The following is a 23,832-nucleotide window of genomic DNA, read 5'->3' on the forward strand; positions in this document are numbered from 1 at the left end:
CCTTAGAGTGGCTCCTCCTCATGAATCATGAGGTACCTCCAACAAATTGCCATACAGGGATGATAGGGCAGAAAGTCAACGTGATGGCTTCATAGGGCTGGGCAGAAAAGTAAAACACTGTCAAGTGAGAGGTGCTGAGGTTCTGACACTTTGTTATTTCCCCAAACTGGGACAAAACATTACATTCTCTGATCCCCTCCCCATGAAAGAAAATATTTGTTTCTAAAAGTGGTATTGAAATGGCTACCTTTGACTTTATTGTTTGCATCTATTACAGAATGTATTGCATAAAAATGGAAGTTGTTATGCTGGCATTGGCATGAAATGTCCTGGCTTCTTTAAACCAAAGCATTCCTGTGGTCCCCTGGAACTGTCAGTAGTCGCACATTCTTGTGGAGCATCTCAGTTCAGTGTTGCTTCAATAGCATTCACAGATGGAAAACCACTCTCAGAAAATTTTCAGCCATGGCTAATCATAGATATCTCCTGTTGATTAAGGACTCTGACTCCGAGGTTTTGTTGGTTTTAATACACTTTCACAAATGCACACAAAACAGCCTAAGTCCATGATTTGTTGCTTAGAGGCATTTCGTACTACCAAACTATCCTATCACTCTTCTCCCTCAAGACTATAATTTTTTTCTCTTATTAAAATTTGAGTCTGTGAACATTTTTGGAGATGGGATGCTTCTCATACAGGCCAAGATTTCCAAGAAAAACCAAAGATTATGGAGACCAAATGACAGATAATTTTAAATGATGGGACTTTCAGTGGGTGTTCTGCACTTCAGGACAAGCAAGGTGGCTACATTGAGCCCACAAAAAATAAAGCATTATACTGTATTCAGCTTTTTAAATCTTGGATGATCACTAATCTGTTGCAAATCCAAAATAAATCCTCAGAAGTTGTTTGGGCTATGCAGAAATAACTGAGGAAAAAATGAAGGCAATTGCATTGTTTATTTAAACTGACACCTGGTGCAAATTTTAACTTTTTATTGGAATGAAAGTGCTGCAGGGACCTTTATCCTGAGGATCCCATCACAGCTACCATTTTAAAAAAAGCCTTGAAAACCCAGTCAAAGGTGTTGAAGCAACTTAAGCTGGAAAGTGGAAAAAAAAAATAGATGCAAATTTTGTGATAATTTCAACCTGTCACAATTCTGCTGACACAGAGAAAAACTGCTTCTCCAAGAGGAAGCAACGCCTCTTGTAGTCAGAAGAAGAGGTGGTGTAGAAGACCGCTATGAACTGGTTTTGTCTCGACATTGCCATTGTCGTCTCTTCCTGGTCTCTGAAAAAACTGCCACAACGACCTGCAGGAAAGCGCTTGCACACAGAGTAGCGCGTGGACGGGCAAGAGTGGACTTGTCTAAGCGGGCAGCACGCATGGCACGAACTGCACGTACGCAGACATGCTCTGCACATGCGCAAATGCCCCTATAAAAGGGCAGCACATGCTCCTTGGAGCTCTCTCTCTTGCTCTCCTCCTCGACGCCTCGCTGCTGGGCTCTGCCCTCGCCGGGGCCTCCAGGCCTGCACAGAGACTGAGCCAACCGGACATCGCTGGACATCATCGAATCCGTGGTGGTGGTAACTGATCCCATCCCCCCGCACTTCTTTTCCTCGCCCGCTGGGGTTTTTCCGACATTACTCCTTTTTTTTTTTCTGTCTCATCTTCTCCTCCCCCTGCTTCCGTCCCCGCCCGACCTCCGATTCCCGGTTCACCGAAATAAAGTTTACAAGGTTGCACGGCATATGACTGCGTTTGCGTCTTAATCTCGTCTCCTGGGATCGCATCGAAACATCCCCGATATCGGATCGGGACAGGTGGTTCAGAACAATCCTGACAAGATCAGAAATTTGCTCTCAGCCATAGCTAGTTTATTCTAGGAGATGGTAGCATTTTGCAGGCTAATCCCAGTGCTTTGGAAAACTGCCTGCAGTTTGTAATAATTTTGCACTGTTTCTTAATGTGTCAGGTGCATCCAGATTTCTCGCATCAACTCAGATTCTCCCAGGCGGTGTATTCTGAGCTCCCTGTGCAATGAAATAAGAGCTGTGCATATATCAATGTATTAAACGTTCTGCATGCTGTGAAACTCAGTTTCTCACAGGATCTTCATACTTTTATATTTGGAGCTCCAGCAACCCTGAAATGGCACAAAAGTCTAGTGAGAAGCATGGCTTTGATTTCAACTGACAAGTAATAGAGATTTAAATCAAATTTACCTCTCTTTAAAACATAATTTAACAAATTGCTGTTCACTTGTTATTTCAGTGATGCAGAGTTGAAGAGCACCAAATCAAATCTGCATAATTATGAACTCTTACTGAAGTTTAAAATGCTCCAAAGCACTTAAAGGGTGGCTGCTCAGATGCTGTAGTACAGATCACAAATAATGGAGTCTAGAGAATTATCTCACACGCTGGTATTATTGATAGCACAGACATTTTCTGATCACCTTGAACTGATAATAATTCAATATAAGATCACACAGCTCAAGAATGCCTCTGAATCTCAGTGTTGATTAAGAAAAGTTCATCCAAACACCAAAAAAGGTTTTTCCAAATTCATTTTTTCCACTGAACGACAGCTTGATTGACAAATATGTTTTAAAAGATGATTGCTCCATGTCAAAAAGCCTACAGTTTCAAGTGAGAAAAAGCATGCTGCATGAATTTACTGATGTACTACAATAAATATTTCTAGATTCTTCTATTTTATTTACTTCCACTCCTTCCGCATATCTTGAGGTGGAAAACTCTGGAATATCAGCACTGGACACTGCAAGGCTTCATATAGAAATATAAGTGGCTAAAGTGGAAAATTGCCCTTTGATAAGTCTCAAACCAACTCCAAATAGGTAAATTCTTACAATTCAGTATCCATTTATATCTTAACATCTCTCCTGTATCTGACAATATGACAACAGGAATGTCAATCGGCAAAATGAGTTCAGGATGTAGATGCTTATCTACCATAAAACACACAGAAACTTTTATTTAGGAATAGGTGACTTCCCTGGCTTTATAAACCATGGTCCAAAGTCTGAGGCACACAGGCATCAGAAGACACATATGCTGCCAAACCAAAGGGAGAGCGAGTTCAGGAAGAGTTTCATAGGCAAGAGAGGAAAATGGTTCCTCACGAGTCCCATGGTTTTGGTCAGTTAGTTAAAACAATGGCAGGAAAATGGAGACCTGCTTTTGTCAGAGTGGCTCCAGACACATCAGAAACACTTTGGCAGCAAGAAGATCGAACAAAGATAACCTCTGATGCATAATATCTGCCCAGATCTGCAACACTCCCATGGACAAGCAATTATGACTACACTATCAAGTAGCAAATGAGATGAAATAATTAATCCCATATCTGAAGGATTTAGAATTACTAATCAGTTATGAAGATTTGCCAACAGTTCATATTTGGCCTGACAAGGAAAGACTAAATTTTCTCACAGTAAAGCTGATTTTAAAAAAACTCATCTAAGGTTCTTGAAAACTATAATTAAGGTAATTATTTGCCCAGAAAAAATAATATTACTGGAAAGACTGAATTCTAAGAAAAGAAACGTTTATGGTTGCATTCCAACTAATTTCTTCCTCAGTATTGCTCAGTTCTCACTCAAAAACAGCAAAGATGTATTTGTAGTTCTGTTAGTCAAGGGCCCTCAGAAAAGCTCAGTTTTCAGCTATGCCCATTTAACAGCACTTAAGGATCAGCATAAACCAGATAAGACTTAATTTTGCACTGATTAAATGCCATTTTTTTTGTTTAGTCTAGAACAATCAATAATACACTGTTTTTCATGGTTGATACTGTCTCTTCTTACAGATCCATAAACTATCAAAGTGTCAAAGCCACTCATAACAATTTAAACTGAATGAATTATTACACATTAAGGAGCAATGCATATTATTAATGACTGCTGCACTTTTCAGTTAAATGCAATGAGGACTAGATCCTGGTCACTTTACCCATGTGAACTGGACTAATTTAACAATTAGTTATTTGCAAAACTTGACCAACAGTGAAAAGTTCAGATCATCAGCATTTTATCAAACAGAACTGGATTTAAAAGCTGTTAACAGGATGCCAGATGTAATATCTCACTGTACCTTGCACAAACACTATTTTTCCTAGCAATGCCATAAACAGGGTAGTTTTAGAATTGAAAAAGTAGCCTCCATAATATAAAATGCCAAGAAGGGCAATTTGTTATTGTTACAAACATGTTATTAATGAGGAAACTCAAGCATGATTTAAATGACTGTACCAATTCACAGCAGAAGACACTGCCAGTTGTAGGCTATGCCATCCAGAAATGTTCCCTTGTTTCATCTTAGTGATCAGTTAAGTGACAACAGTATTAACAATACTAACAGTATTTAATATTCTTTGTATATCTTTCTCAATTGCAGCAACATAGAGAGAGAAGAAGTAGAATATGCTGACTTTCATTTGGATTCTAGTCAGTGTTATCAGTTTGGTCCAGATACAACTTTAATTTTCTATCCACTGCTATGCAAGCAGAGAAATTGTAAAACACACCTCTTCTACTGGAGTAACACAAAAGGATATTCACCCAGAGCTCTCCATCAACAGCGGGATGTGAGTGAGCCCATCTGGAAAGTTGCTTACAGGTTATCTGAAAGACGGACAGAGAAAAGGATTAAATCATAGCAGGCAGATTAAAAAAGACCCAAAAATCATTGTTCCAGAAGCAATAGTGCAAGACCTAAGCTCCCTCCCAGAAATTTGTGCAGCCAGTACTTAAGCAGCTGACCTTTCCAGCATTCAAAGGGTAATAGCTTTGCTGAGATGAAGCAGTATTAAACAGTTTTTCAGTGTGTCAGGCAAAACAAGCTCTCAGTTGACACCATCTCTGCTGTCTTTTTTCATCTTACATGGCTGTTGCAGAAGCATACGTACCAAGACCAGCTGCAAGCAAATGCCATGCTGCTTTTGTTCAAATTCTACTACCTTCCTCTTTCATTACATCTGAACAACATCTTGTTTTAAACCCACCTGATGGGGGATAGGAAAAGCAATTAACCTTTAAAACTTTGGTGCCATAGTGTAATTGGTGTCCCCTTTCTCCCTTCATGGCCATTGCAAACACATTCTATTAAAATCTCTTTAGTACCTCAGGATTTATTTCTAACTTATTCTAATCCAAAGAGTTTCAGAGACAGGTAAGATTCCCAACACCAACAGTGGGATTATTTCTCAGTTGTTTGCATACCCCAAGCACTTTAAAGCAGAAGAATCAATATTTAACTGCCTTCTAAACCTTATGTTGCCTAGGATATTACTTTTATCAGATATAGAACAATGCATATTTCATTACAACACAATTATCTGAACTCTGTCTCAGAACAAGAAACCATTAGTTTTCTTACAGCCTCAAAGAATAAACATCTTTCCTTCTGAAAGAAAAATTAAATATGTACGCATTGTCCGGTCTCAGCTGCATTCCTAGACACAAGCCCATCATATGACTTCTATATTTTTATTTCTACTATTTTTCTATTTTGGAAAATGCCCAAAATAAATATTTCCATCCCTGCCTTGGTAAGGTTTTGAAGTGATGGAAGCTGACTCAACTGACTTCTGTATATAGGGCAAATTAACAGGACCACACCATAGAAACTTTTGATCTACTATAAATTTAAGCGTACCCACTGTGCCATATTAATAACTGTTGATATGAAGGTAAATGTGAGCTTTCTGACTCTGGGAGCCCCTCCAGAAAGCAGTTTCCGTGAGAGCTGAGCATACTGAACCAAAGGGATACTTAGTTTCTTAATAATGCATTACTACAGCTGTGCAGTCCTTTGTTGAACAAAAGGGGTTCAAGGGAAAGATATCTACAAAAAATCGTCCAGGGGATAAGAAACATTGTTCTATGGCTAATGTAGATCACACAGAAGCATCTGAACTTAGTTGCTTGTCTCGGGTGATTTCATGAGCTAGTCCTACAAGCATACCTTCCCTTGGAGCAGGTGGCTCAGGCTCATCCTCACCCCTGCAGGAGTGGGGTTTGCAGGCACCATCAGTGAGCTGAAAGATCAGCAGAAGTGGGTGACATCTGCAGTAGATCATGTTGAATGTCACCCTTGAAGTGCAAGTTCAACAAAGGAATTGTACACCTGGGGGGTAAATACAGGTGCTCCCCTGTGTTAAGTCATGAGGGTCATAAATACCATGACAGCATGTCATTGGCCATACACAAGCATCATTGCACCTCACAGTAATCATATTTCAATATTATACAAAGCTTTTCATCAGTAGGTCTCAGGAACATGGCAGCATCATGCGCATCCAGGCATAAAGAGCTAAAGAGATTGACCCTTGCTTTCATGCTGGTCACTCAACCACATTACTTCCATCATCTGGGAGTTAGCTATCGGTGGCAGAAGGCTGCAGAGTTCATGTGTGCACTTAGGGTTATTACCTACATCCTTTCTTTCTCATTCCAACTTTCAAAAATATGCCTGGCAATGAACAGATAACAGCCTTTCCAAGGTATTTGTCTATGGCTTAACAACTGTTTAGCTCTGGTTTATAGCTCCCTACCTTAGCTTATTACATGGAATGATGCTTACAGCAATCTTTTATGAAAACCCTGGCTACTTCCTCTCACTCATAACTAAGTGCACCTCAAGGGTGAGGCTGCAAAGTGCCTAAGACAACCTGCACCATAGTTCTAATTTTTAGGGGTCAGGGGCACGTTCCCAGGTCTTCACCACATCACCCTTCCACTGTTGATAAACGGGAACTGGGTCCAGGTAGGTAGGACAGGAGACCTTAGATGATTCAGCATTGGACTGCAGGACAGAAATTGTAAAACCTCCCCAGTTCCATCACACAGCTGCTGAGGGAATTGTAAAATGGGGACAGATGGAGGGGCACCAATGTCAGGCTAGCATAAAGACCGTTTCCTTGACGTGCCCTTTTAGTGTACAGGATTCTTGGTCCCAGCAACCACTGCATACCTACCTTTTCAGACTGTGCTTCCTCTGCTCAGCTAGTGCTCTCTGCAGCCTTCCCTTCCCCTCTGTCTTGCATTTCTTTTACCAAGCCAAAAGAAACTTGCCCTTTTCCATGTGAGGACACACTGCACATCTGAGGAGACAATTGCTCCCTACAGATTTACTTGTAGAGCCAGGAAAACAGTCCTTCACAGAAAGGATTTTTCAGTGCTCAGTGTGCCTATGCCAAAATGCCTCAGCAGGTTCTCTCATCTTTACTTTTCTGCTGAACTAATTACATTGCTGGAGTCTGTTACTGTTGTTCTCCGGGAAGCCACGGAATAAACTAGATAATTGAAGCCATAGAAGTGGCAAATGTCCCGTGTCCAATTCACCTGCTCTTCCTGCCCTAGGAAGGTTGTGGGTTGATCTTGAGAGGAAAGACATCAGTTCTCTTTCTTTCTTCTTCCAAAACCAGATGCTTAGTGAAACAACAAAGTGTGCACAGGAATAATAAAAGCTTTGGTTTTCCTTCTCATTAAAAGCCAGAAGTTGCTTAGTGTTTCACAGAGCAAGATTTCTTACTGCTTTGGGACTGGACAAAAAGCCCAAAGAATATCAAAATCATGAAACTCCTAGGAAGAAAAAACATCAAGCAAACAAATTGTGAGTTAATAGTTCTTCTATAAAGTGGCTTTGCTGACGAGACTATTAGAGCAAGATGATCTTGGCAAGCAGGATGTTCTGTTTGCTGCACAAACTTTTTCTGTGCTCATATACACTCTCTTAATAGTTCAGTGGGATCTTCTTTCCACATTTCATGGAGAGATTGATTTACAGGTTCAAAAGAAGATGATGGTTTTTAATTGCACAGCATTTAAACAGAAATCTTTCAGTATTCCAAATCAGGTTTTCTGTGTACTCAGCAACTATCTCCAACTCTTCTTTATTTTCCAGAGATTTTTTATTTTGCCAGATTCACTTCATTGCTTCCTTCTTCAGAACAGATCTATCCTCCCCTTGGGCTTTTCTTGATTATAGATTGCTTGGAAAGAGAAATAATTGAAGATGGGGAGGGGGGATGAGAGGGGTTGATGTCACATCTTCAGCCATGGATTGACTTTTCTTGAGACCCCTTATACTGTGGCTGGCACCACTTGAACAGACCCTTGCTTGTCATAGTTCCACCACCACGAGTGAGGAAAAGACATATTTCTATGGATTTCCAACTAAAACCACTTCCAGAATCAAGTGGTCAGTGCCCTGAATTGTCACATAGCAGATGCAGTCTCTAAATAATTTCAGCACATATGCAGATTTAATGGGAAAGGGAAGCTGAGGGAAACCTAAATAGGTCACATCCCCCTTCCTTCTTCCCTTTGCCCTATATCTGTAATTCCTCCTGGTCATATAAGTCAATATAAAACTGCATCCTCTCTGCTCCTGTGCCAACATTCACACATTGTGGCTGTATTCATTCAGTCCTCATGCAACAAACACCTAAGTGGTCTGGGTCCAAGGTGTATCACACAGAGCAAGTTCAAGCCTATTTGTATCTTTGAACCAGTAAGACCAAGATTTCTGTCTGTCACATAATCTATTTTCCCAACAATATAAGTCACTGGAATAAGAGTGGGCTGGAGAAAATGCTGGGATAACGGGGCCAGTAGCTTGGACTTAGAGGGCAGGGAAGCCAAGCAGCTGGGATCCCTGGCCAGGGAAGGGGGCATTGACAAGACAATTGGGAAAAAAGCACAAGCCCTCAGCCTCTGGAGGTGACTTCTGTCAGGCGTGAGGGAAAGGTGAGGATCCTTCAGTGAGGATGTTGTATGTTGTGCAGGCAAGTGGACCAATATGGAGAGAGGTATTCAGTACCTGAGGGAATTAGCCATGCAGGAGCTGGTTTACTATGACCCGGACAATACCCAGTTACCCACAGACCCAGATGAAGTCCAGTGCACACGACCCATGTGGAGGAAGTTTGTACGGAGTGCACCATCCCCATATGCCAACTCATTGGCAGTAATAGACAGCAAAGGTGAAGAGGCACCAACAGCGGATGAAGTGGCTGTCCTACTCTGGCAATATGAAGAAAGCCTCTCTTCCTCCTTCATCTCAGCCATGGAGAAATTGTCCCTGAAGGTCCAGCGTCTCGAAGAGAGTATGTCCTACTCCCCACCTGTACGGGCCGGCATCTCAGCTATTAGGAGCAACTGTTTCTCTGCTCAAGAGAGAGGATACAGAGGCTACACACCACGGGGCACCCTGTGGTTCTACCTGCGAGAGGACATGAGAAAGTGGGGTGGAAAGTTGCAAGGAAAAACACTCTCAAAAGGGGATTCTTCTATGAAAAATGCCACTCCAGTTTCCAGCGGTCAGCTCTCCAGACAAGGTAGACAGTTTGATCTTGCTTCCGACCCTCTTGAAGGGACCTCTAAGTCATTTTTGCAGGCTCCTTGCATCCTTGGCATAGACTATCTCAGGAGAGGGTATTTCAAGGATGCAAAAGGATATTGGTGGGCTTTTGGTATAGCTGCTTTGGAGATGGAAGAAATTAAACAGCTGTCTACTTTGCCTGGTCTCTCTGAAGATCCTTCCATTGTGGGGTTGCTGAGGATTGAAGAACAACAGGTGCCAGTTGCAACCACAACAGTGCACTGGTGGCAATATCGCACTAACCGAGACTCCCTAATCCCCATTCATCAGCTGATCTGTCAACTGGAGTGTCAAGGAGTGTTCAGCAAAACTCGCTCACCCTGTAATAGTCCCATATGGCCAGTGAGAAAATGCTACGGGAGAGTGGAGACTGACAGTAGACTACCGTGGCCTGAATGAAATTACACCACCACCAAAGGGTTAAGACCTCCCGCGCAATAGGCAGCTCTCTGGATGAGGGACCAGGGTGCATGATGAAGACCGGTAGTTAAAAACACTCCCAGCCCCCAATAGCCCTCGACTTCATTTTGTCTTAACAATATCTGATCCCTCCCCCAGCAATGACACTCTCCAAACATATTCTGTTTCTGTCTCCTTTGGAGTGCGTCCAAAATCCTTTTTCATTTTAGCTAATTCAGTAGCAGAATATGGAACCTCCTTAGTAGTGATTTGAGGAAATTCATCTTTGTATTTGAATTCTGTTTTAACCAAGGGCCTCAAAGAATGGGTGGGAGCATCCAATTTATCCAGTCTTAATTTAGCTGCCTCCAATTCACTACTGGGATATTCGATTCTTTTCCCAGGCAGCGAAGAACACTCCTTGCCCGCGAGGAGTTGCTCTTTCAGAGCAGACTGCAAACAACTTGCCTGTGTCCTTTCTTCTTCCAATTGTTCCTTGCAGTGGAACTGGAGTGGAATTGGTCTTCAAGTGACTGTATAGTTTGCGATTCTACCATGCGCTGTTGATCTCTAGGTTCTACAGCTGCAATTAGGCTAGCGCCCAATATGGCACAAATTATTGATTTTCCTTTCCCGGACTGGAGCTTTGCCTCCTTTTGTAAAACGCTGATCTGGTCCGTCACACTTTGCAAATCATGCCAATTGTTCTGCGCCCAGTCCATACCTTGCACTGAGGGGCGGGCATTAAGCTTTTCTAAAAGGCTACACAAAACAGTTCTGCCTTCAGGGGCAGTTTTATCATCACCCATACCTATTAGGGGGAGTGGTCGTCTCAGAAAGGCAGACCTATAATACAATAGCCTACAAATTCAGGGCGATAAGTAGGATCAAAACCTTGGACTTCAAGAGAGGTAACTTTGGCCTCTTCAAGGGGCTACTTGGAGGAATCCCGTGGGTCAGCGCTCTCGAAGGCAGGGGGGTCCAAGAGTGCTGGTTGCTGTTTAAACATCACTTCCTCCATGCTCAGGATCGGTGCATCCCCCTGAGAAAGAAATCCAGAAAAGGAGGCAGGAGACCCCCATGGATGAGCCAGGAGCTTCTAGCGGAGCTCAGGTGGAAGAGAAAGGTCCATGGAATGTAAAAAGAGGGACAGGCCACTTGGGAAGTGTGGAGTCCTGGTTGGACGAGAGGGGACATAGTTTGGTGCCGTTGAGCAACCCAGGCTTTGTACCAGAGATAGGCCTGGAAAGCAGTGAACGCAGAACACTGCTGAGAAAGTAAAGTGGCGAACACGGAACGCTGGCGCAGGGGCACTGCCGCATTGCCGCTTCCTGCCTCCTCGCCGCTTAATGCCTTATCGTCGCTTCTGCATGGAGACGAAGCTCTGCACCAATCGCAGCGAGTTATAGCAATTTTGCCCATATATGGTTAAGGGTAACTAACCAATCAGAGGCTGTAATTGTTTTGCTATATAAACCCTGTTTTGCTGACTAATAAAGGAGAACGATCATACCCATATTGGGATCGTATCGTTACTGCCGATCCGGCTTCCCACTCCAACAGGGAATACAGGAATGTTGTCAGAGCATGCAGAGATGCAATGAGGAAGGCCAAGGCCCACCTGGAATTGAATCTGGCAAGGGATGTCAAAGACAACAGGAAGAGCTTCTTCAACTACATCAGCAGCAAACGGAAGACTAGGGATAATGTGGGGCCGCTGCTGAAGGAGGTGGGTGTCCTGGTGACGGAGGATGCAGAGAAGGCAGAGCTACTGAATGCCTTCTTTGCTTCAGTCTTCAGTGCCAAGGCCGGCCCTCAGGAATCCCAGGCCCTGGAGGCAAGAGAGGAAGCCCACAGAGAGGATGACCTTCCCTTGGTCGAGGAGGACTGTGTGAGGGATCGCTTAAGAAACCTGGATGCCCACAAATCCATGGGCCCCGATGGAATGCACCCACGAGTGCCGAGGGAGCTGGCGGATGTCATTGCTGAGCCACTCTCCATCATCTTTGAAAGTTCCTGGAGAACAGGAGAGGTGCCCGAGGACTGGAGAAAGGCCAATGTCACTCCAGCCTTCAAAAAGGACAAGAAGGAGGACCCAGGGAACTACAGGCCGGTCAGCCTCACCTCCATCCCGGGAAAGGTGATGGAGTAGCTCATTCTGGAGGTCATCATCAAGCAAGTGGAGGAAAAGAAGGTTATCAGGAGAAGTCAGCATGGATTCACCAAGGGGAAATCATGCCTGACCAATCTGATAGCTTTCTACGATGGCATGACTGGCTGGGTAGATGAGGGGAGAGCAGTGGATGTTGTCTACCTCGACTTCGGCAAGGCTTTTGACACTGTCTCCCATAACATCCTCCTAGGGAAGCTCAGGAAGTGTGGGCTGGATGAGTGGACAGTGAGGTGGATTGAGAACTGGCTGAATGGCAGAGCTCAGAGGGTTGTCATCAGCGGCACAGAGTCTGGTTGGAGGCCTGTAACTAGTGGTGTCCCCCAGGGGTCAGTACTGGGCCCAGTCTTGTTCAACTGCTTCATCAATGACCTGGATGAAGAGTTAGAGTGTACCCTCAGCAAGTTTGCTGATGACACCAAACTGGGAGGAGCGGCTGATACACCGGAAGGCTGTGCTGCCATTCAGCGAGACCTGGACAGGCTGGAAATTTAGGCAGAGAGGAACCTGATGAAATTCAACAAGGGAAAGTGCAGGGTCCTGCACCTGGGGAGGAACAACCCCATGCACCAGTACAGGCTTGGGGCGGACATGCTGGAGAGCGGTTCTGCAGAGAGGCACCTGGGTGTGCTGGTGGACGACAGGTTGACCATGAGCCAGCAGTGTGCCCTGGCTGCCAAGAAGGCCAATGGGATCCTGGGGTGCATCAAGAAGAGTGTGGCCAGCAGGTCGAGGGAGGTTCTCCTCCCCCTCTACTCTGCCCTAGTGAGGCCCCATCTGGAGTACTCTGTCCGGTTCTGGGCTCCCCAGTTCAAGAAAGATGAGGAGCTACTGGAGAGAGTCCAGCGGAGGGCTTCGAGGATGGTGAGGGGACTGGAGCATCTCTCCTACGAGGAAAGGCTGAGGGAGCTGGGCTTGTTCAGCCTGAAGAAGAGAAGGCTGAGAGGGGACCTTATAAATGCCTATGAATATCTGAAGGGTGGGTGTCAGGAGGATGGGGCCAGACTCTTTTCAGTGGTGCCCAGCGACACGACAAGGGGCAACGGGCACAAATTGAAGCATAGGAAGTTCCGTCTGAACATGAAGAAGGACTTCTTCACTGTGAGGTTGACGGAGCACTGGAACGGGTTGCCCATGGAGGTTGTGGAGTCTCCCTCTCTGGAGATATTCAAGACCCGCTTAGACGTGGTCCTGTGCAGCCTACTCTAGGTGACCCTGCTTTGGCAGGGGGGTTGGACTAGATGACCCACAGAGGTCCCTTCCAACCCCTAACATTCTGTGATACTGTGATACTGCAAATTCCAGTCCTAACTTTTCTGAGAGGTACACACATAATATTAGGCGGAGCAGTCGTCTCAAAGAGGTACACACGTAATACAAAGTGGGTGATAAGCGGCACTCTCATTTCAGGGAATCCTGTCTCTGACACCAATTAAATGTTATGGTCCGGGAAGACTCAAGTCACAGAGATTCATTGTTATTCCTAGAGTGAGATTAATACACAAACGAGGTCAAATGCTGCCAATCAAACAAATTTATTGATCGCTTATTCAAATGAAGGCACGAGGAAACAGTGACAGGAAAGAGAGGAAAAGACAGGAAAGAAAGAAACCTAGCAAGCAGTCAGGATAGAGTTGCAAGAGGTAGTCACCACCATGGATCCAGCAGCATCCCGTTGGTCCGTAGTTTCCGTGTGTGTCGGTGGTGGGGGTCCCCTCGTTCTTTGGTCACACGGCCTTTTATAAAGTGTTCGGGGAGATTTTTGCCTAGGAAATGGCACATACCCCACGTTCTCCCAGTCCCGTGCATGAATTTTCTTCTCAGTCCTGGCTCCGGAAGGTCGGGGAGGGGGTCGGTGTTTAGATACGTTTTCCACAATGACATACCCGTCCAGTAACTCCCTTCAAGGCTGGTTTCGGGTGGCTGTTTATTCCTTGTCTGGTTTGTATTTGGCTGGCCAGCCACAGGGTCCTGCAGTGAGCTGGGCTGCAAACAAGCTTTGAGGCAATTGTCTTAATATTATGGTCTCAGACAGGAATCTCTGGCAGAAAGCACCAGGGGAGACTCGAGGTCGACCCCTGGGGTTTTAGAGCCAGGGACACAGAGGATCCGAGACCCACTATGCTCCTACTGAAAAAGAGATTCTGGCAGCATGTGAAGGCGTTCGAGCTGCTTCAGAAGTGGCTGGCACTGAAGCACAGCTCCTCTTAGCACCCTGACTGCCGATCCTGGGCTGGATGTTCAAAGAGAGGGTCCCCTCTACGCATCATGCCACTGATGCTACGTGGAGTAAGTGGGTCGCACTGATCACACAGCAGGCCCGAATGGGAAACCCCAGTCACCCAGGGATTCTGGAGGTAATCATGGACTGGCCAGAAGGCAAACACTTTGGAGTATTGCCAGAGGAGGAGGTGACACTTGCTGAAGAGGCCCCACTGCATAATAAGCTGCCAGAAAATGAGAACCAAATGTGCTCTGTTAACTGCTGGGTCCTGTCACGTTGTGGGGAATCAGCAGAGGTAGAAGGCTGCTGTATGGAACCCTTCACGACAAGTCACGGAAACTGCTGAAGGAGAAGGTAGGTCGAGCCACTTTGCAGAGGTGAAAGTCATCCAGCTGGCTTTAGACATTGTGGATCGAGAAAAGTGGCCAGTGCTCTGTCTCTGTACGGACTTATGGATGGTAGTAAGGGGTGGCTGCAGCAAAGGAAGAAGAGCAACTGGCAGCGCAGAGGGAAACCCATCTGGGCTGCCCATTTGTGGCAAGATATTGCTGCTCAGCTGGAGAACCTGGTTGTAAAAGTCCGTCACGTGGACGCCCATGTCCCTAAGAGTCGGGCCACTGAGGAACATCAAAACAACCACCAGGTGGATCAGGCTGCCAAGACTTAAGTGGCTCAGGTGGATCTGGACTGGCAACATAAGGGTGAATTGGTTATAGCTTGGTGGACTGTTTTGGTTTCACCTGGATAAATGCCATGTGTCCACCAAAACCGCTCTATCATTCCCCCTCCTCGGCCGGACACGGGAAAGGAACTATATTGAAAGGCTCGTGGGTCGAGATAAGGACAGGGAGAGATCACTCACCAAATACCATCACGGACAAAATGACTGGACTTGGGGAGAAAAGGAAGTTTAATTTATCACCAATCAAATCAGAGTGGGATAGTGAGAAATAAGACTGGATCTTAAAACACCTTTCCCCCGCTCCTCCATTCTTCCCGGGCTCAACTTCAATCTCAATTTCTCTACCTCCTACCCTGAGTGTTGCAGGGAGACAGGGAATGAGGGTTACGGTCAGTTCATCACACATTGTCTCTGCTGCTCCTTCCTCCTCAGGGGGAGGACTCCTCGCACTCTTCCCCTGCTCCAGTTTGGGGTCCCTCTCACGGGAGACAGTTCTCCACAAGCTTCAACATGAGTCCTGGCAGGAGCCTGCTCCTGCTCAGGCTCCCCACGGGGTCACAGCCTCCATTGGGCATCCACTTGCTCTGGCGTGGGGTCTTCCACGGGCTGCAGATGGATATCTGCTCCACCGTGGTGTCCCGATCCAGTGTCGGGGAGGTTTCGATACGATCCCAAGGATGAGATTAAGACACAAATGGAGTCAGATGCCATACAACCTTGCAGACTATATTTCGGTGAACTGGGAACTGGAGTTTGGGCGGGGAGGCAGCAGGGAGAGGACAAGAGAAGAAAAGAAGAAAAGGAGAGGAAAGAAAGAAAGAAAGAAAGAAAGAAAGAAAGAAAGAAAGAAAGAAAGAAAGAAAGAAAGAAAGAAAGAAAGAAAGAAAGAAAGAAAGAAAGAAAGAAAGAAAGAAAGAAAGAAAGAAAGAAAGAAAGAAAGAAAGAAAGAAAGAAAGAAAGAAAGAAAGAAAGAAAGAAAGAAAGAAAAAGTCAGACAACACGACAACACGAGCAGGCGAGGAAAGGAGTGCAGGGGAGATCAGTTACCACCACCACGGGTCCAGCAATGTCCATTCGGCTCAGTCTCTGTGCAGGTGCTGAGGTTCCAACAAGGATGGGTTCCGGGAGAAAAAGCATCGAGAAGGGGAAAAAAAAAAAAGTGCGCCCTCAGGGGAGCACTTGCTGTCCTTTTATAGGGACGTTTGCCCATGCGCAGAACGCATTTTGGTACATGCAGTTCACACCAGGCTTGCTACCCGCTTAGACAGCCCTCCGCGCACTAGTCCGTGCGCAAGTGCAGTATGGTACTTTCCTGCAGGTTGTTGTGGTGGTTTCTTCAGAGGTCAAGAAGAGGTGACGGTACAATGACAATGTCGAGACAAAACCAGTTCATAGCGGTCTTCTGCACCACCCTGTGTCTCGACGTTGCTGCCTTTACGACAGTGTGGGAGGTGGAGGTCTAAAGAGAGAGAGTGTGAATGAGAGAGAGGACGAGACAGGGATAGAAACTGAGACAGAGGGGAGGTGTGACATGGCAGGGGAGGAAGAGATCAAAATGGGGTATGGCAGGAAAACGCTCAATTGCAGACGATCCATAACTTTGCACAATGCAAATATTTTCTCTTTTAACATCGCTAAGCTTAACAGTGTCTTATCTTATAGAACAAGTTTGAGGAATCAGGTAAGTATGAGATAGTCTTTCACAATAATGAACATAGAACATCAGGTGGGCGCGACATGGGTATAAGCACGCAATTTTTCCCTTTGACAATCTGTGAATTTTAAAGGATCTAAATGATGGGTACAGTGGTCGGTTTTGGTTGGCAAATGACACGGATCTGTTTCACGTCATCAGGTGGGGGAGTGGGTACGAATTGAATATTGGATACCACATGTCGGAGTAATTAAACAAAACAGTATTGGAGCCAGTTCTGTTTAATATCTTTATCAATTATCTGGACGAGGGGATTTAGTGCACCCTCAGTAAGTTTGCAGGTGACAACAAATTGGGCGGGAGCATTGGTCTGCTTGAGGGTAGGAAGGCTCTGCAGAGGGATCTGGACAGGCTGGACTGATGGACCGAGGCCAATTGTATGAGATTCAACAAGGCTAGGTTCCGGGTCACAACAGCCCCATGCAATGCTACAGGCTTGGGGAAGAGATGCTGGAAAGCTTCTGGTGGAAAAGGACCTGGGGCTGCTGGTTGACAGTCGGCTGAATATGAGCCGGTAGTGTGCCCAGGTGGCCAAGAAGGCCAATATCATCCTGGCTTGTATCAGAAATAGTGTGACCAGCAGGACTAGGGAAGTGATCAAGTCTAACCGTAAACCTAACACTACCAACTCCACCACTAAACCATAACCTGACGTGCCACGTCTATACGTCTTTTAAATACCTCCAGGGATGGTGACTCAACCACTTCCCTGGGCAGCTTCTTCCAATGCTTGATAATCCTTTCAGTGAAGAAATTTTTGCTAATATCCAGTCTAAACTTCCCCTGACACAACTTGTGACCAGCCAGTGCTCCAATGACCAGAGACTGTGTTTCAACAGATTGTTGAAGATGAATGTATACACACAAGGCTTGGATTTTCATAGACAAAGCATGTAACCTATCTGTAGTTGCATCCTCCTGGATGGCTCTGAAAGAAGGTATTTACTGATGCTGGACTGCTGAACCCCCTGTGTTCCCACCAGCCAAAGTTCAGATAGAGCGGTTTTGGTGGACACATGGCATTTATCCAGGTGAAACCAAAACAGTCCACCAAGCTATAACCAATTCACCCTTATGTTGCCAGTCCAGATCCACCTGAGCCACTTAAGTCTTGGCAGCCTGATCCACCTGGTGGTTGTTTTGATGTTCCTCAGTGGCCCGACTCTTAGGGACATGGGCGTCCACGTGACGGACTTTTACAACCAGGTTCTCCAGCTGAGCAGCAATATCTTGCCACAAATGGGCAGCCCAGATGGGTTTCCCTCTGCGCTGCCAGTTGCTCTTCTTCCTTTGCTGCAGCCACCCCTTACTACCATCCATAAGTCCGTACAGAGACAGAGCACTGGCCACTTTTCTCGATCCACAATGTCTAAAGCCAGCTGGATGACTTTCACCTCTGCAAACTGGCTCGACCTACCTTCTCCTTCAGCAGTTTCCGTGACTTGTCGTGAAGGGTTCCATACAGCAGCCTTCTACCTCTGCTGCTTCCCCACAACGTGACAGGACCCAGCAGTTAACAGAGCACATTTGGTTCTCATTTTCTGGCAGCTTATTATGCAGTGGGGCCTCTTCAGCAAGTGTCACCTCCTCCTCTGGCAATACTCCAAAGTGTTTGCCTTCTGGCCAGTCCATGATTACCTCCAGAATCCCTGGGTGACTGGGGTTTCCCATTCGGGCCTGCTGTGTGATCAGTGCGACCCACTTACTCCACGTAGCATCAGTGGCATGATGCGTAGAGGGGACCCTCTCTTTGAACATCCAGCCCAGGATCAGCAGTCAGGGTGCTAAGAGGAGCTGTGCTTCAGTGCCAGCCACTTCTGAAGCAGCTCGAACGCCTTCACATGCTGCCAGAATCTCTTTTTCAGTAGGAGCATAGTGGGTCTCGGATCCTCTGTGTCCCTGGCTCTAAAACCCCAGGGGTCGACCTCGAGTCTCCCCTGGTGCTTTCTGCCAGAGATTCCTGTCTGAGACCATAATATTAAGACAATTGCCTCAAAGCTTGTTTGCAGCCCAGCTCACTGCAGGACCCTGTGGCTGGCCAGCCAAATACAAACCAGACAAGGAATAAACAGCCACCCGAAACCAGCCTTGAAGGGAGTTACTGGACGGGTATGTCATTGTGGAAAACGTATCTAAACACCGACCCCCTCCCCGACCTTCCGGAGCCAGGACTGAGAAGAAAATTCATGCACGGGACTGGGAGAACGTGGGGTATGTGCCATTTCCTAGGCAAAAATCTCCCCAAACACTTTATAAAAGGCCGTGTGACCAAAGAACGAGGGGACCCCCACCACCGACACACACGGAAACTACGGACCAACGGGATGCTGCTGGATCCATGGTGGTGACTACCTCTTGCAACTCTATCCTGACTGCTTGCTAGGTTTCTTTCTTTCCTGTCTTTTCCTCTCTTTCCTGTCACTGTTTCCTCGTGCCTTCATTTGAATAAGCGATCAATAAATTTGTTTGATTGGCAGCATTTGACCTCGTTTGTGTATTAATCTCACTCTAGGAATAACAATGAATCTCTGTGACTTGAGTCTTCCCGGACCATAACATTTAATTGGTGTCAGAGACAGGATTCCCTGAAATGAGAGTGCCGCTTATCACCCACTTTGTATTACGTGTGTACCTCTTTGAGACGACTGCTCCGCCTAATATTATGTGTGTACCTCTCAGAAAAGTTAGGACTGGAATTTGCAGTATCACAGTATCACAGAATGTTAGGGGTTGGAAGGGACCTCTGTGGGTCATCTAGTCCAACCCCCCTGCCAAAGCAGGGTCACCTAGAGTAGGCTGCACAGGACCACGTCTAAGCGGGTCTTGAATATCTCCAGAGAGGGAGACTCCACAACCTCCATGGGCAACCCGTTCCAGTGCTCCGTCAACCTCACAGTGAAGAAGTCCTTCTTCATGTTCAGACGGAACTTCCTATGCTTCAATTTGTGCCCGTTGCCCCTTGTCGTGTCGCTGGGCACCACTGAAAAGAGTCTGGCCCCATCCTCCTGACACCCACCCTTCAGATATTCATAGGCATTTATAAGGTCCCCTCTCAGCCTTCTCTTCTTCAGGCTGAACAAGCCCAGCTCCCTCAGCCTTTCCTCGTAGGAGAGATGCTCCAGTCCCCTCACCATCCTCGAAGCCCTCCGCTGGACTCTCTCCAGTAGCTCCTCATCTTTCTTGAACTGGGGAGCCCAGAACCGGACAGAGTACTCCAGATGGGGCCTCACTAGGGCAGAGTAGAGGGGGAGGAGAACCTCCCTCGACCTGCTGGCCACACTCTTCTTGATGCACCCCAGGATCCCATTGGCCTTCTTGGCAGCCAGGGCACACTGCTGGCTCATGGTCAACCTGTCGTCCACCAGCACACCCAGGTGCCTCTCTGCAGAACCGCTCTCCAGCATGTCCGCCCCAAGCCTGTACTGGTGCATGGGGTTGTTCCTCCCCAGGTGCAGGACCCTGCACTTTCCCTTGTTGAATTTCATCAGGTTCCTCTCTGCCTAAATTTCCAGCCTGTCCAGGTCTCGCTGAATGGCAGCACAGCCTTCCGGTGTATCAGCCGCTCCTCCCAGTTTGGTGTCATCAGCAAACTTGCTGAGGGTACACTCTAACTCTTCATCCAGGTCATTGATGAAGCAGTTGAACAAGACTGGGCCCAGTACTGACCCCTGGGGGACACCACTAGTTACAGGCCTCCAACCAGACTCTGTGCCGCTGATGACAACCCTCTGAGCTCTGCCATTCAGCCAGTTCTCAATCCACCTCACTGTCCACTCATCCAGCCCACACTTCCTGAGCTTCCCTAGGAGGATGTTATGGGAGACAGTGTCAAAAGCCTTGCCGAAGTCGAGGTAGACAACATCCACTGCTCTCCCCTCATCTACCCAGCCAGTCATGCCATCGTAGAAAGCTATCAGATTGGTCAGGCATGATTTCCCCTTGGTGAATCCATGCTGACTTCTCCTGATAACCTTCTTTTCCTCCACTTGCTTGATGATGACCTCCAGAATGAGCTACTCCATCACCTTTCCCGGGATGGAGGTGAGGCTGACCGGCCTGTAGTTCCCTGGGTCCTCCTTCTTGTCCTTTTTGAAGGCTGGAGTGACATTGGCCTTTCTCCAGTCCTCGGGCACCTCTCCTGTTCTCCAGGAACTTTCAAAGATGATGGAGAGTGGCTCAGCAATGACATCCGCCAGCTCCCTCGGCACTCGTGGGTGCATTCCATCGGGGCCCATGGATTTGTGGGCATCCAGGTTTCTTAAGCGATCCCTCACACAGTCCTCCTCGACCAAGGGAAGGTCATCCTCTCTGTGGGCTTCCTCTCTTGCCTCCAGGGCCTGGGATTCCTGAGGGCCGGCCTTGGCACTGAAGACTGAAGCAAAGAAGGCATTCAGTAGCTCTGCCTTCTCTGCATCCTCCGTCACCAGGACACCCACCTCCTTCAGCAGCGGCCCCACATTATCCCTAGTCTTCCGTTTGCTGCTGATGTAGTTGAAGAAGCTCTTCCTGTTGTCTTTGACATCCCTTGCCAGATTCAATTCCAGGTGGGCCTTGGCCTTCCTCATTGCATCTCTGCATGCTCTGACAACATTCCTGTATTCCCTGTTGGAGTGGGAAGCCGGATCGGCAGTAACGATACGATCCCAATATGGGTATGATCGTTCTCCTTTATTAGTCAGCAAAACAGGGTTTATATAGCAAAACAATTACAGCCTCTGATTGGTTAGTTACCCTTAACCATATATGGGCAAAATTGCTATAACTCGCTGCGATTGGTGCAGAGCTTCGTCTCCATGCAGAAGCGACGATAAGGCATTAAGCGGCGAGGAGGCAGGAAGCGGCAATGCGGCAGTGCCCCTGCGCCAGCGTTCCGTGTTCGCCACTTTACTTTCTCAGCAGTGTTCTGCGTTCACTGCTTTCCAGGCCTATCTCTGGTACAAAGCCTGGGTTGCTCAACGGCACCAAACTATGTCCCCTCTCGTCCAACCAGGACTCCACACTTCCCAAGTGGCCTGTCCCTCTTTTTACATTCCATGGACCTTTCTCTTCCACCTGAGCTCCGCTAGAAGCTCCTGGCTCATCCATGGGGGTCTCCTGCCTCCTTTTCTGGATTTCTTTCTCAGGGGGATGCACCGATCCTGAGCATGGAGGAAGTGATGTTTAAACAGCAACCAGCACTCTTGGACCCCCCTGCCTTCGAGAGCGCTGACCCACGAGATTCCTCCAAGTAGCCCCTTGAAGAGGCCAAAGTTACCTCTCTTGAAGTCCAAGGTTTTGATCCTACTTATCGCCCTGAATTTGTAGGCTATTGTATTATAGGTCTGCCTTTCTGAGACGACCACTCCCCCTAATAGGTATGGGTGATGATAAAACTGCCCCTGAAGGCAGAACTGTTTTGTGTAGCCTTTTAGAAAAGCTTAATGCCCGCCCCTCAGTGCAAGGTATGGACTGGGCGCAGAACAATTGGCATGATTTGCAAAGTGTGACGGACCAGATCAGCGTTTTACAAAAGGAGGCAAAGCTCCAGTCCGGGAAAGGAAAATCAATAATTTGTGCCATATTGGGCGCTAGCCTAATTGCAGCTGTAGAACCTAGAGATCAACAGCGCATGGTAGAATCGCAAACTATACAGTCACTTGAAGACCAATTCCACTCCAGTTCCACTGCAAGGAACAATTGGAAGAAGAAAGGACACAGGCAAGTTGTTTGCAGTCTGCTCTGAAAGAGCAACTCCTCGCGGGCAAGGAGTGTTCTTCGCTGCCTGGGAAAAGAATCGAATATCCCAGTAGTGAATTGGAGGCAGCTAAATTAAGACTGGATAAATTGGATGCTCCCACCCATTCTTTGAGGCCCTTGGTTAAAACAGAATTCAAATACAAAGATGAATTTCCTCAAATCACTACTAAGGAGGTTCCATATTCTGCTACTGAATTAGCTAAAATGAAAAAGGATTTTGGACGCACTCCAAAGGAGACAGAAACAGAATATGTTTGGAGAGTGTCATTGCTGGGGGAGGGATCAGATATTGTTAAGACAAAATGAAGTCGAGGGCTATTGGGGGCTGGGAGTGTTTTTAACTACCGGTCTTCATCATGCACCCTGGTCCCTCATCCAGAGAGCTGCCTATTGCGCGGGAGGTCTTAACCCTTTGGTGGTGGTGTAATTTCATTCAGGCCACGGTAGTCTACTGTCAGTCTCCACTCTCCCGTAGCATTTTCTCACTGGCCATATGGGACTATTACAGGGTGAGCGAGTTTTGCTGAACACTCCTTGACACTCCAGTTGACAGATCAGCTGATGAATGGGGATTAGGGAGTCTCGGTTAGTGCGATATTGCCACCAGTGCACTGTTGTGGTTGCAACTGGCACCTGTTGTTCTTCAATCCTCAGCAACCCCACAATGGAAGGATCTTCAGAGAGACCAGGCAAAGTAGACAGCTGTTTAATTTCTTCCATCTCCAAAGCAGCTATACCAAAAGCCCACCAATATCCTTTTGCATCCTTGAAATACCCTCTCCTGAGATAGTCTATGCCAAGGATGCAAGGAGCCTGCAAAAATGACTTAGAGGTCCCTTCAAGAGGGTCGGAAGCAAGATCAAACTGTCTACCTTGTCTGGAGAGCTGACCGCTGGAAACTGGAGTGGCATTTTTCATAGAAGAATCCCCTTTTGAGAGTGTTTTTCCTTGCAACTTTCCACCCCACTTTCTCATGTCCTCTCGCAGGTAGAACCACAGGGTGCCCCGTGGTGTGTAGCCTCTGTATCCTCTCTCTTGAGCAGAGAAACAGTTGCTCCTAATAGCTGAGATGCCGGCCCGTACAGGTGGGGAGTAGGACATACTCTCTTCGAGACGCTGGACCTTCAGGGACAATTTCTCCATGGCTGAGATGAAGGAGGAAGAGAGGCTTTCTTCATATTGCCAGAGTAGGACAGCCACTTCATCCGCTGTTGGTGCCTCTTCACCTTTGCTGTCTATTACTGCCAATGAGTTGGCATATGGGGATGGTGCACTCCGTACAAACTTCCTCCACATGGGTCGTGTGCACTGGACTTCATCTGGGTCTGTGGGTAACTGGGTATTGTCCGGGTCATAGTAAACCAGCTCCTGCATGGCTAATTCCCTCAGGTACTGAATACCTCTCTCCATATTGGTCCACTTGCCTGCACAACATACAACATCCTCACTGAAGGATCCTCACCTTTCCCTCACGCCTGACAGAAGTCACCTCC

General features: G+C 46.8%; 3 protein-coding genes across 3 annotated transcripts in view; 1 reads left to right on the top strand and 2 right to left on the bottom strand.

Moving 5' to 3' along the window:
• LOC104337710 (mitogen-activated protein kinase kinase kinase 1) overlaps window positions 1-23,832 on the bottom strand; it is a 287,667-nt gene that overhangs the window by 238,684 nt on the left and 25,151 nt on the right. The gene's annotated exons all lie outside the window — the stretch shown is intronic.
• Window positions 9,816-10,622, bottom strand: LOC142365486 (uncharacterized). The gene is given in 3 exon segments (XM_075446306.1): window positions 9,816-9,968; window positions 9,970-10,313; window positions 10,316-10,622. Coding segments are annotated over 3 exon segments (804 nt in total).
• Window positions 11,163-22,766, top strand: LOC142365487 (uncharacterized). The gene is given in 8 exon segments (XM_075446307.1): window positions 11,163-11,211; window positions 16,173-16,242; window positions 16,333-16,449; window positions 16,552-16,570; window positions 16,677-16,752; window positions 21,958-22,266; window positions 22,269-22,612; window positions 22,614-22,766. Coding segments are annotated over 8 exon segments (1,137 nt in total).

The sequence above is a fragment of the Opisthocomus hoazin genome, chromosome W, assembly GCF_030867145.1.
Source record: "Opisthocomus hoazin isolate bOpiHoa1 chromosome W, bOpiHoa1.hap1, whole genome shotgun sequence".
NCBI classification, from domain to species: domain Eukaryota; kingdom Metazoa; phylum Chordata; class Aves; order Opisthocomiformes; family Opisthocomidae; genus Opisthocomus; species Opisthocomus hoazin.